The sequence below is a fragment of the Lycorma delicatula genome, chromosome 4 (assembly GCF_047948215.1).
Source record: "Lycorma delicatula isolate Av1 chromosome 4, ASM4794821v1, whole genome shotgun sequence".
Lineage (NCBI taxonomy): Eukaryota > Metazoa > Arthropoda > Insecta > Hemiptera > Fulgoridae > Lycorma > Lycorma delicatula.
This window is the reverse complement of record NC_134458.1, coordinates 96,004,757-96,018,485: the sequence shown is the minus strand read 5'-3', so window position 1 is coordinate 96,018,485 and position 13,729 is coordinate 96,004,757. Positions and strand designations below refer to the sequence as shown.

General features: G+C 28.9%; 1 protein-coding gene across 1 annotated transcript in view; it reads right to left on the bottom strand.

Annotated features, from left to right (window-relative positions):
• Nucleotides 1-13,729, bottom strand: part of LOC142322676 (uncharacterized) — a 239,772-nt gene that overhangs the window by 65,240 nt on the left and 160,803 nt on the right. The window contains exon 5 of the mRNA XM_075361754.1: nucleotides 12,554-12,681. Within this exon, the coding sequence (XP_075217869.1) occupies nucleotides 12,554-12,681 (128 nt within the window). The remainder of the gene's footprint in view (nucleotides 1-12,553; nucleotides 12,682-13,729) is intronic.

The window sequence follows — 13,729 nt, the reverse complement described above, 5'->3', positions numbered from 1 at the left end:
TTTATCGAAGAGATTATTTCAGTCTGCACGTACAGAGGGGCAAGGGTGGACTAAGGAAATACTGGATAATCATAAAGATGATAATAAGAAAAAAGGATAATTGTTTATGATGAGATGACTAAATATTATATTTAAGCTAAAATTTTGTCATCCATGACATATTACTTTTAAAAAATGCAAAATAATTTTTAAATGTCTTCTTCAGATAATTTGTTGTTTGAAGAAGCTTGATTTAGAATAAAATCTAGTTCAGATCTAAGTAGTTTTTATAACTTGAATTTAAAAACTTTTGTTATGACATACTGAACCAAATTGTATAATACTCATTTTTATAAGACTAAAATGCTTTCATTCTTTTTTGTGACTGTTAGTAACTGAAACCACTGTTTTCACTCTGACACCAGCTAATATTATTGCCAGCAGTTTACAAATTTACGGAAAACCTGTAATGACAGTAACTACCATTCATAACAGCTTAAACCACTTGAGCTCACATAAACTGATTTTAAAAATATGATTCACAGTCTGGTCAAAACAATTGAGTTTTATCTGAAAGAAGATACAGAAGGACTCAGCACTATAAAATATTTAGCAAGCATAAAACACATACATTGACACGAATCTTACACAGAATAAATTAAAACAAAGAATACATCACATTTACAAACATAAACAAAGACTGGGATATAGCTCGTAAATTTCACCCACATTCTTAATATAAGTCTGCCCGATTAAAAAAACTGCCAGCAATAACATCAGCTGATGTTGATGTGAAAAAACCTTCATCAGTCACTAAGGATGGTTACAAAGATGACTAAAAACATTTTGAATTAAGTTTCTTTTTTATAAAATTTACATTTGCGTATAATTACAAAAAAATTACATTTTGTATTATATTGTCAATAACAGTCGTAGACAAGAACATACCATTCTGTTACTATGCATTCATGGCTGTTTTGTTTTTGAACTGTGTCGCTGGTTAGAAGCTTGCTTGTGCTGTCATTATGTACAAACTCTAGATAACACTGGCAAGGTGAAACAGATTTACAATTAAAAACAGATATCAAATTTTATTTCCCTTCAAGGACTATATCCTATCAACTAATGACTGATGCAATAACTAAATAAAATTATAAGACAGAATTAATTTGTTAGCCTCTAATGTATAATTACTTATAAAATATACATTAAAATGTTACTAACAGTAAAACATTACCAAATATTTGGTAAAATATTACTAACTGATTAAGAGCATGATCTAAGTAACAGATTATGTGTTAACTGTAAGTATTTGAATCCAAAATACAGATGAAGAGTAAATTAGATATTTAGAAATTGTAATATGCTATTATAAAATGAGAATTTTATAATATTCTCTGAAAATTTTTTAGAGGATGTGTAAATAAAGATGGATCCAATTTTTTCCCTGGTTGAAGTATCATAGTTTTAATTTCAATATTGGAAGTACAGTTAAATTTTTATAGAAGGACCAAACAATTGCTAGTTCTAAATTTTCTTTCATAGGTCTATTGATCATTGGACTGGGTTCAACTGCTTCTTAATTTAATTATTTCAAAAACATAAATAAATCAAATTATCTAAAGGCTTATAACCTTAGTTAAAAATGTATTAAATTTGTATTAAATAAATATTCTGTTCTGATTGGTACATAATATTACATTAAAAATATAACATCATGAATGGTAGACATAACTCTTTCATGGATTAAAGAAGGAACTGCTTCAGCATTTGCCAGGACAGATCAAGAGAAACTATGGTAAAACCTTGATCAGAGGATCACAAAATACACAACTAATTATAAAATAAAATATAGACATGATTAAAATTCATATTAATTATTTAAAATATAAGCACGTGATATTAATATTAAGGTAAGTACATGAAGATATTGAATATAAAAAATAACTACAAAATGTATCATAATTCAGGTGTTAATGAAATTACTTGAGCACAAATTTATATACAAGTTGATTGGGATGCAGAAAATCCAGTTTTTTGTAACATTTTTTAATTAGTATTATTTAAAAATTTGTCATTAGAGTAATATTTTTTCTGCAAAAGAAAATCTTTTAATAGTACTTTTAATAAATTGGTTGGACATTTTTTTTTAATGGTTTGGTTATTTATTAAAAATGGCAATAGAAGCAAGGTCATCTTGTTTCTCATTGAGTTACATGAAAATCAATTAGAAATGGGTCATGGTTTTGTTTTGTTGGCTGGTTTGATAGAGGTAGATAATTTTTTTTTTTTTAAATAAGGGCTATTCTTTTTATCAAAGACAAATCTCTTTATATGGATAAGTACATACATGAACTTATACAAATACATGGATAAGGTAACATATTTAAAGCAAAACATTTTCTATTAAAATATAGAATTAATATGAAATGTCTTATACTTCTTTTACACAGAAGTTATTAAAAAATGATCATTGGAATAAGTGCATACAGCTTCCATGATCTGTCACCAGATACATTAGTCAGCATGCGTGCATAATAATCAAAATTTTCACTGGATTTTTAAGCTTATTTTTAGTTACTTTTTTTCATTACCTATGTATTAAAATATCATTTCATAAATCACAGGCAAGAAACAAGCAGTAAATATAAAACATTAAACATCTTAAATGTCTGTTTGTAATCCCATTTTTTATTACAGTTTTTGGAAACAGTCTTGTATCATATAAGGCTCGGCCAATAACTAACCTATTTAAGAAGGATGAAGAAAATAAAAAGTCATAATGAGGAAGAAACTGTTAATACAATGATATGATTAATAATGGCATGAAGTTCTTGACCCCAGAAATTAAGACAATGGCTTTTGTTGGCCAGTGATCTGATTTGGTTGCTGAATTGGAAATTGCAATAAATGTTATGTTTTTGCAAAATTTAGGTAGATTTTTGGTTGAATTGAGTTTGCAGTGTAGTCATAAGATTTAGGGTCTGTTTTTTGTATTCTAACACTAACTTTTTCATGAAAAATTGAAGCCTGTTGACCATTGATTAAGATACAGTAATTTGAACTGCGAAATGGGAATACTGGCAGCAATAAGTGAAATTGTATTGTGTACTCTGTAATTTTTGGTATTTCTGGGTTTAGTCTGTTTATTGTCTAAGAATATTCACCATGAAAAAAAAAGTAATTAAGCAAGTTGTGTTTTGCCTACAGTAGAACATTTTTTAAATGTGTGCCTAATTTTAGTTTTTCTGTATGAAATTCAAACAGATTCTTTTGTTATGATCACTTCTTAGAAAAGGATGTATAAAATAAGTGATTAAAAGCAGACTCTGATTAGAATGTTTAGGTTGTGTGTATGGATATTTATTCTTACCATTATAACTTTATTTTATTAATAAACTTTAACTGGCATGAACTGTTGTGATCATTAGCTTTCAGATGCTAATTATATGAAGTGAAAATGTATTCAATATTGTTTTTGCTTTAAACTCTTCAATTTCTAATATGTTATTCTCTGAGATATCTTAGGTGTTGTAAAACTATTAAATTGTAAGGAATACAGTTTACTGTCTTACCCAGGCATTCACCTTTATTATTAATGTTACTAAAAATATAGAAAAAGTGTACTGTTATATTTATGTTTATAAGTTTTAAAAATTGTTGCTATTGGAAGGCATTTTTTTAAATTTTATATATACTCTATTTAATTTTTATTAGGTTTATGTTAATATACATCATTTACTTCTGCATGAGTCAGATGTAAAATGAAATGTCTATTTTAAATGAGTATAGCATTAAATTCATAAATTTACGTGAATAGAGCAGTTAGCTGTCTTATTGTAAAAGCTGGGTTTTATGATATGAATTTTTTTAAATTTATCTTTATTAGAAGACCTGATTACCTTCTTTTTGATACACAATAACAATGTATCAAAAAAATTGTATTATTTATTTTCTATTCTGTATCTTAAGGTTCTTTTTATGCTGCTGTTGTAAACATAATGGATATTTAAATTAGAATATTTACAATAATTAGTTTAAAATTATCAAACAATTTCTTTATTAATCACCTTTACAAATATAACTATTACATTTTTTGTTTCAGTGACTAAGTATTATAATGTGAAATAATACAGAACTGGATTAAAGTAATTTTTAGACTAACCTTTTAATTATATATAATTATCTATGACATTTTTTCTTAGAAATTTTACACTTTTATATGTAGCTGTATATCAATCTATTCTTTTTAGTAAGATAATTTCTCAAGTTCCTTGTTATTGGCTCTTAATTATTGTTTTTTTGTACTGCAATTTTTTTTTTCTTTTGGAAAGCAATACTAAAAAAATGCTGAAGTAGTAATAGAATTTACTGTTGTTATTACGTTAAATGTTGTTCATTGGAAACTGAATTATTTCCATGCCCTTTATATTTATTGAAAAGGGTTTGATGGCCTAAAAATGTAATGTATTGTAAAGTTGAATGACATAAGATTCTTAAAAAAAAGTTAGTCACTCACTGATATGGTCATCATTGGCAAAATACTACGGAAAAAGTTATTCTTTCATAGAAAAATTACATTGTTATTACTTTATTTTGTTGATGTGTGTGAGGATGGGTTATTAAATGTGGCTCAGATCATTCTTATATCTGTTTATATTTGTGGATGCTACTTTCTTTGTGGATGCTAGCTCCTTCTGAGACACTCCAAGCATAGTGGAGCTTACAGGTTGTGACATGGTGTGTTTAGTTTGTAACAAAGGACTTGTATGAGAGTTATACTTATACTTACGATACATTTACTGGCTACTCTACAAAACAATTATTGTTTGATAATGTAAAATTATGTTTAATTTAAGTCATGCTTTTTTCTATTAGATGTAACATATGTAGTGTGATTAGTTGTAATCTTATGCTCTTGGAAGAAGTGGCATTGGTTAATTCAAACTTCCATTGCAGAGATTTGAAATGCATTATTATGTTTATCCACTGTAGAGGTTTACATGTATTATTATTATTATTATTATCCACTGTTAGAGGTGATGAAATGACAACTTTCTTGATTTAGTAAATTTTATATGTATCACATTGTTTATTCCATACATGGATTCAGTTAGTAAATCTGATTCACAAAAATTCCAAAAATAGATAAAAAATATTATTTGGGGAAGCAGTGCTGTTGATAAACTATTGAAAGTGCAATTTGAAATTATTTTGAGGTTGTATAGGTTTGGGATTCAACTTATATATCATCCTTATATTTCCTTTTTACAATACGAGGTCTGTTCAGAAAATAACCGAACATTTTTAATTACGTGCCAGCGGAGATATTTAGTGATATGCGGTTGGCAGCATTATGTTCCGCATAACCTCCTCTGCAACCACATATTCTTGGGTTGTGGATATCTCGTTTAATTTTCGTGTTATTGTTATTTGAGAGCAACATGTTTAAGTGTTGGTAGCGGTTTCTGTAATGTGCGAGTTTTTGATGATTGATTCAATGTCGTAACCATAAACCCAGCTTTTGTCTCCCGTTGTGATCCTTTGCATGAATGTTTCAGTCATTGACTTCACGAAGTTGCCGACAAACATCCACTCGATATTCTTTCTGCTGTTCGGTCATCAAAAGCTGCAACTCGATGCATGTTCAGTTTTAAGTCAAAATGTCATGGCATGATCCAATCGGGACGGTAACCATTCCTGCAAGTTCTCTTACAGTCAATTGGCGATTTGCATGCGCATCAGATCATTGATTTTCTGAACGTAGGTGTCATCAGTTGAAGTCGAAGGCCTTCCCGGCTCATGGGTCATCTTTAATTGACTGACGACCACTTTTAAATCGTGAAAACCATTTGTAACATTGCGTACGACCCAGAACATCATCTTCATAAGCTTGTTTCAAAAGTTGAAATGTTTCTGTGAAAGGTTTTCCCAGTTTCACGTAAAATTTTACGTTGTATCGTTGCTCCCGAAAATTGCTACCAACACTTAAACACGTTGCAATCAAATAAAAATAACAGAAAAAACTAAAAAAGATATCAACAATCCAAGAATATGTGGTTACAAAAAAGATTATGCGGAACACAATGATGCCAACCTCACGTCACTAAATATCTGTTGGCGCGTAATTAAAAATGTTTGGTTATTTTCTGAACAGAGCTTGTATTGTATCATAAGATTACTAAACAACAATCATTTCAGAGTAAACTTTTTAATTTAATTAGGATAAAATATAATACATTTTTTTCATATGCATACAAATAATTAGTGCATAATGTTTAAAAAGCTTTGTAAACTGTACTACAACAAAGAGTGCGTAAGGTCCTAAAACAGTATGTCTGATTAAAATGTCACCATTTTAAAATTTAGAATGTGATATAATTTAAAGTATAATTTTTTAAATATTTATGTTCTTATCTTGCACTCTTCCATGAAGTTTAGACAAAGAGTGCAAGTTATTAAAACAAAAATTTATTTAACCAATCTCTGTTGATGCCTATTTTTATTTACTATTATTTTTTATTGTTGCTTATTTTGTTGTATTAGATATGTTGTCTGTAGGAATTATTCAATTTATATTTTTGTACACCTTTTATAGTACATAATTTTCAAGCCCCCATTCCTATGAAACTTAAAGAATTGTAATTTAAAATAGCAGTTCAATAAAACTTCATTTTAGTAAATGTATCCTATATTTATTTTACTTCATGTTTATTGTATCCACATTTCACAAGTTGTGTATAATTGCTGTTACAAAAATCTGTTGTAGATTTGCTCTTTTTTTCATTATTTTGCCTTCCATAGAAATCACGATAAAATCTCAATTTGCAATAAATTCTTATGTCCTGTTGTTTTCTCAGATTGTGCTTTAAATTGTGTTTAACTTTAATAGTGGTGTCATTTCATCTGTTTTTTATCTTGTTTGTTGTGCCCACTGATATATTAGTGATTTTACTGAAAGCCTTTTACTTTAGGGTGCTACTGTTGATAATCATTTTGTGTTATCCTTGTTATTGATGCAAATTTTTTCCATTTATTTAAAAGAAGTTTAATGTGTTCTTCACAAAAGTTTGTTCAAAATATGGCTGCATAAATAAAAATGTTTACAGTTTTTTTCATTGCTAACTTGATACATTACTCAGAATCAGTAATTAAAAGGATAGCTTTACTCTTTATTGACAGACATCATCTTTGAACCATCTCAAAGATTATTTGTAAGTGTGGTTTGGTTTGTTGTGTTTAAATTGTGTATTTTAATATCAATCTTAAAGAAAGGAAAGTTTGGTTGTATTTTTGGTTAATGCAGTACTACATGTTAGGATTAGAATTATAATAGTTACAGAAAAGGTAGTAAATATAATGTGTTAAACGCTTTAAAGCTTTTAACAAATGTCAAGGCCACTTTAGTTTTTACGTTATCTATATTTTGAGATTAAGAGGAATTTTACTGCTATTCAATGCTTTTCTTGATAATGCTTGCCCTTTTACCCAACATAAAAAAATGTTGGTGACCGTAAAAAGTAAGACCTTTATGCTACACACTTCATCTATTTTCCTATTGCTTTAAAGCAAAAAGTAAATAAATAAAAATATTAAGTTTACATCCACTTTCATAAAGATAATACTCTTCGCGGCTACAAAAGTTTATTGCAAATAAACTGTCTTGATAAATCAGAAAAAACTCAAATGGTTTTTTAATTCATACAGATGTTCAATTTGTGACCCATGTGTGATAAAATATATATTTATTAGTTAATGCAACATTATAATTTTGCTACATTCTTGTTAAACTATGCTTGTTTATAGCATTCAGTGTTATGTTATGTTCTCCAGGTCCGAGATATGAAGCATTGTTAGGGTGAATGTATTATCTTTTATGTAACCTCAAAGAAACAACTCGCATGGAGTATGATGATGATTTTTACAGCTACAACATCATTTTATGGTAATTTTCAGATGCCTACCTCATTGAACTGACAGCATTGTTTTTGAGTAGAGGTAGACCTCATTGTGGAAATAGGAATGATAATTGGCTTTATGAAAAATGAAATTATATTGGCTTGCAACAAAGGCATAGATTATTTATTCTTTATGTATAATATTTTGTTTTAAAGGATGGTTCATGTACTTCTTCATGAAAGGTGGCAGAGTACACATTCATTTTTAGAAGATCACATTGATGCTTTACATAGGTATATGGATATTCGTCCTCATATCCATGAATTATAATTATTTACTTTGAGTTTATGTGAAAAGTAACTTTATTGCTGATGGTGGAGGCAATCATGTGGGGAAGATGTGAGCTTTTCTTTTCTCCTGTTTTAGTTTTAGTTTTAACAAATTAGGTCCATTAGTTTAATTTAAATCAAATTTTTGTTATCCTGAAGAACATTATGAAACACTTTGTCTATTGTTTTTTAATATATTAATGTTCTGAAAAAGTATAAAAAGTATATATATATATATATATATATATGTGTGTGTGTGTGTGTGTGTGTAGCTTCTATGAGCTACATACTATATACTATGAGCTAATTTACATAGAGAGAGAAAGAGGGAGCTCTATAAAGAGCGAGCTATATGAATGTGTGTCACCAGTGCAACAAAACAACAGTACCAATTCCAATGACTCCCTTTTCCAGCAGAGATAATTGTGAAGTAATAGATGAAAAACACCAGTGCATTTTTCATAAGAACAAACTATAGTGATTTTTTGTTATTTAGGCATTTGAATAAAAAACTTTCTTGATTGATTTTAGTGCTAATTTCTACCCTTCCTAGCATTGTCAACATTTGTAGTTGTATTTTATCTTCATTCTCAAAACTACTTTTAACACTGAGTGCTAAAAGTAGATTTGATAATAGGAGGTACTCCGAAATGAGTCAACTACAAACAAATGTTAGAGTGACAATGCTAGGAAGGGCAGAGAATAACACTCAAATCAATTATGATAATCCTAGCAGAGATGTAAATTTTTTAGTTTGGAAAATGAAAGATTTAATATATTTATCATTTGATAAAAATATGATAAATATATGACTCATTTGTCACTTTATGGGTGGATAAAGTGACAAATGAGGAGGTATTGCGGCAAATAGATGAAGAAAGAAGCATTTGGAAAAATATAGTTAAAAGAAGAGACAGACTTATAGGCCACATACTAAGGCATCCTGGAATAGTCGCTTTAATTTTGGAAGGACAGGTAGAAGGGAAAAATTGTGTAGGCAGGCCACGTTTGGAGTATGTAAAACAAATTGTTAGGGATGTAGGGTGTAGAGGGTATACTGAAATGAAACGACTAGCACTAGATAGGGAATCTTGGAGAGCTGCATCAACCAGTCAAATGACTGAAGACAAAAAAAAAAAAAAAATATTTATGTTAAATAAAAGCATATTTTGTAAATCTTTTTATTGAGAACTTTTTGAAACTCGCTATATTTTGTTTTTACTTAAAAATAAACAAAGAACACAACTTTTTTGGTTTATTACTGTATATACAATTTTTGAACTTGAACATTTTATTAAAAATTCTATAAATTATCTGTTCTTTTGGTAATGGAGTTAAAGAGGTTTTTTATATTTTGTTTTGTAATTCTATTGTTATGGATCATTTTCGTTACATTGTATTTTTATTAGAAAAAATTTGTTTAATGTTAAATAACAAAAAAAAATTTGTAGGTAGGTAAGTCTTTATTTTAGTGGTTTTAACTTGCAGTTTGATGGTTTTATATATTTATAAAAGTATCTAAAATAATAGGAAAACAAATGTGGTTGTGGGTTTATTACATTATCAGAATTTTACGGTATTAAACATATAATTTATGACAATGTAAAAATGTAGTACATTTACATGAAATTAATTATAAAAAATTACTGAATCTAAACAAAAATTTTTTAGGTCAGTTTTCTTTTGAAGGTTGAAAATATTACTTTATGTGGGGTATTTGCTATTAATTATGGATTTTTAAGAAGGTGGGAGGTGTTTATTATGAAAGCATCTATTTATCTATCCTAGAGTATGAAAGAAATCAATTTTGAATATATTTGTCTTCAGTTATAAAATAATTTATAATATTAATATATGAAATCAATCTGACCAGCTGCAACAAAACTAATCTACAGGATAAATGATTTAGTAACCATAAAATATAATTAATAGATAAATTTACTAATAGATATTGAAGTGAAAGATTGTGTTTGAGTTGTAGAACTGTTTCTGGGAAAATCTATATTGAGTAACTGTACTTTATGTCTGTTCTATTCTATGCTATTCTATGTGGAAAGTATATCAGACCACTGATAAATGATTTTTAATATATATTTTTGTTGTATAATTGTATATCCTAGAATTGATAAGTTTTAGATTTTGCATTTTATTTTACTGTAATTGTGTGATAAAAACATTTGTAGATCCTTTTAGTAACATTAATAATGAAAGGGATTTCAAAAAATTCTGTGTCAAGTATGCAATAAATCAAGAATTGCTGAATTCCTTAATATGTATAAGTGATAATTCTTGAAATTTTTCTTTATACTTTACGGCTTTTCTTTTGGGTCAGTGTACTTAATATCGCATTAAACATGAATTTTTTTGTGTACATTTTTACTTTAATATTTAGCATTAATTGTTCTTCAGTAGGTACGTTAAATTCACTATCACCCTACAAAAGAAAGCTCACTTTATAAACAGGTTAATAATTCAACTATTTTTTTTTAACAATATTAAAAATCTAAATTATACCGTCAATGTTTTAATAATTATATTAAAATTATATATTTATGTTATTCATTTAGAATGCACGAGAAGGAAAGTTTTTAAACTCATATTTAGAAGTTCAGCTTGACATTTAAAACTAGGTAAGGGATTTTTATACCTATTTAATGCAGCTAGGGACTAGTTTACACCCTGTATTCAGGCAATTAAATATGAATCAAACCTTCTGAACCAATGATATGGATAAAGGCTCTGCAGGTACAAATTTTAACAGGTAAAATATGATTCGATCGCATAATAACCTCTTCTGTAGAATGATTATGAAGATGTTATTATTTTGTTCTATATACATTTATATATCTAAAAATTAATTCTAACAGAATTATTCTTTCTTGCTTAAGATAATCTATGTATAGTTTCATAGACAGGGTTTTTGCAAATTAAAATCTAAATGTTTTAGAATGTTTATGAACATTCTAAATAATTCTGAACATTTATACATGGTGAATTATGCAGGCCCTTACTTGCTGTAACACAAGCACGTTAGGTAGTGAATATGTTATTTAGGAGGTAAACAAACCTTTGGCTAGTTTTATGTTTCCAGCTGATCTTCTATATTAGGAGTCGAAAGTTGAATGTTTGTTATTTAAAAAAAAGTAGTTTTGCATGTTTTGTTAAAATTGATAGTTTATATACTTACAGCTTAAAATAAACTGAAGCAAATTTATATTGTACTTGTCTGTCTAATGAAAATTTTACTCTAATTGTAATAAGAAATCAACTACCGTAATATGAATGTTCATTCTACATGCTAAATGCTATTGTTTACAATAAATACAAATACTATGTTGTTAAAAGTGCTTATCTGATCCCACAGGCGGTATTAAGTGTTAAAAGTGTTCTCTTTAATAGGGGGTCAGCACGCTAATCTGAGGTTATGCAGGAACTACAGGATATGTGCACCTGATGTGTAAGCTCGGGGAGGGCTATTGTGGTATGTGGTTATATAGGTATTGGGTTTTTGTGGTTGTGCTTGGCTGCTGCGGCAGTTGTGGTTATGGCAGTCCGCGATTCTTTATAATTTAATTTGTTTTTTTTAAATTTTTAATTACCAGTAGTCATGTATACAGTATGTGTTCTGTTCTGTGTATCTGAATGTGTTTAATTCAACACAGAAAATTAGAAGACACAAATATCATACATACTTGAATGGTTGTTCTGGACCTTTTGAGTGGTTCTCGGCCGATTCGTTCTGCCTCTTGAGTGAAACAAAGTGCTGTAGCCGTTACTGGTCAGCTCTTGCTTCGGCTCTTTTTGATCTTTTACACCGACCAATGGGTTTTCTAACTCCACGCCATCAAACGCGGACGGCGTGTCCTTGGATATCTCCTTAACTGAAACGTATCCCGAATACTGGACTCAGTTTCCAAGAGTGTCAATTGTCAAACGTTAAACCAATTTGCCAACAAGAAGTGTGTAGGCTAAAGTGCTGCTGGGGACACAAAATATGGACTAAGTGTGACTGTGACTACTTCAAGACAACTCAATCTTCTGTGCTCGGGTGAGGGGGTGAGAGTGCAGAATATTGCAGATATTGAGTGCTTCATGTACGGTATGCCTGAAACACAAATGAAAGTAAAGAAAACATAAGTGCTCAGTGCGGCTGACAAAACTTGCTAACGTGTCATGCTAAACTTGAAAACGTGTACCGTGATGAGGATTGGAACAGGCGGGTCGGGCAACAGGCATTACAAGCTCTGCAAGCACTAAATGACCTAACGGTGTAAAGAAAAGAATTTTCAGATTCAATTCAAAAGTGGGTCTACAATGTGCATGCAGAATTCAAAAATGGTACTCACCAATACAAGGATTGTGATTTACCAAACTGAAAATACGATCACATCGTTTCTTCATATGATTATTCGGGCATATACACCCAAACATGGGTGAAAACCGAATATTTGTCCAGGCCTCATGGCAGGAATCTCTGTAAAAATTTTGGAAAACATAATTTATTTTAAATGAAAAATATTTTTGACAAATATCTTAAACATAACATTATTGGGGTAGAATAATTATTGTATCCTAATACCTTTATTTAACAAGTAAAATAACTGATATTATTATTTTATCAAAGCATAAACACATTGATGCATAGTAGTTCTACTTCAGACACCTGAACTAGTGTTGACACTTCTAATAGTACAGAGGGGGGAGTAGAGTACCACAACAGGATGTCATAACCAGCAAGAAGCCAGCAATCCATCCCCTATCCTGTTATCAACTGAAGTTTCTAAACTTTGACAAGTGACACTTTATTACTACCAAAGATTTAATAAATAAGAATACTAGATAAGTTTTTTCTCTGGACAACTTTAACAAAATGTCATATAATTAATTTTGTTTATTTTATAACTAATTAAATTAATGGAGTGATCAGAGCCTGTCAAGTCAATATTTATCTGTAATGATTTGATTTGCTGGTGAGTGCTAATAAAGATTGTTAGAAAAAAAATTTTAATGACAAATTAATTTATCTATAGAAATATTAAAACATGGGACTCCAGTTTACTGAAAACATTAACATAAATTCTAAAAAAAATTATTATGACCGTTATTTGTAAAAAAGATATACATATTTTAATATTTCATTGAATCATCACCAGGGTTATTAAAATCTTAGTAACACTTTGTATCTGTTTTAATTAAACTTATGACTTTAATAATAGATTTTTCTCAGTAACAGACACTATAAAACTTTCAATTGGGAGTGTTTTTTCACATATTAATAATTGTGTTGTAGTCGCTACTGACTGATCCTGGATTAAATTAAATATTTATAATTACTTAATGAAAGCAGAGAATCAAATGTTTCTATGCTTAAAAAATCCTAGACTATATTTATGTTTAAGTGTGGCAATAAAAAGAAATTAAAATGGTAAAAAACCTATAAAGTCAGCTGTGATCGGTGGGCAATCACAGCTGACTAAAGTCAGCTGTGATATTATTATTTAAGTAAATAATAAATACTTTTT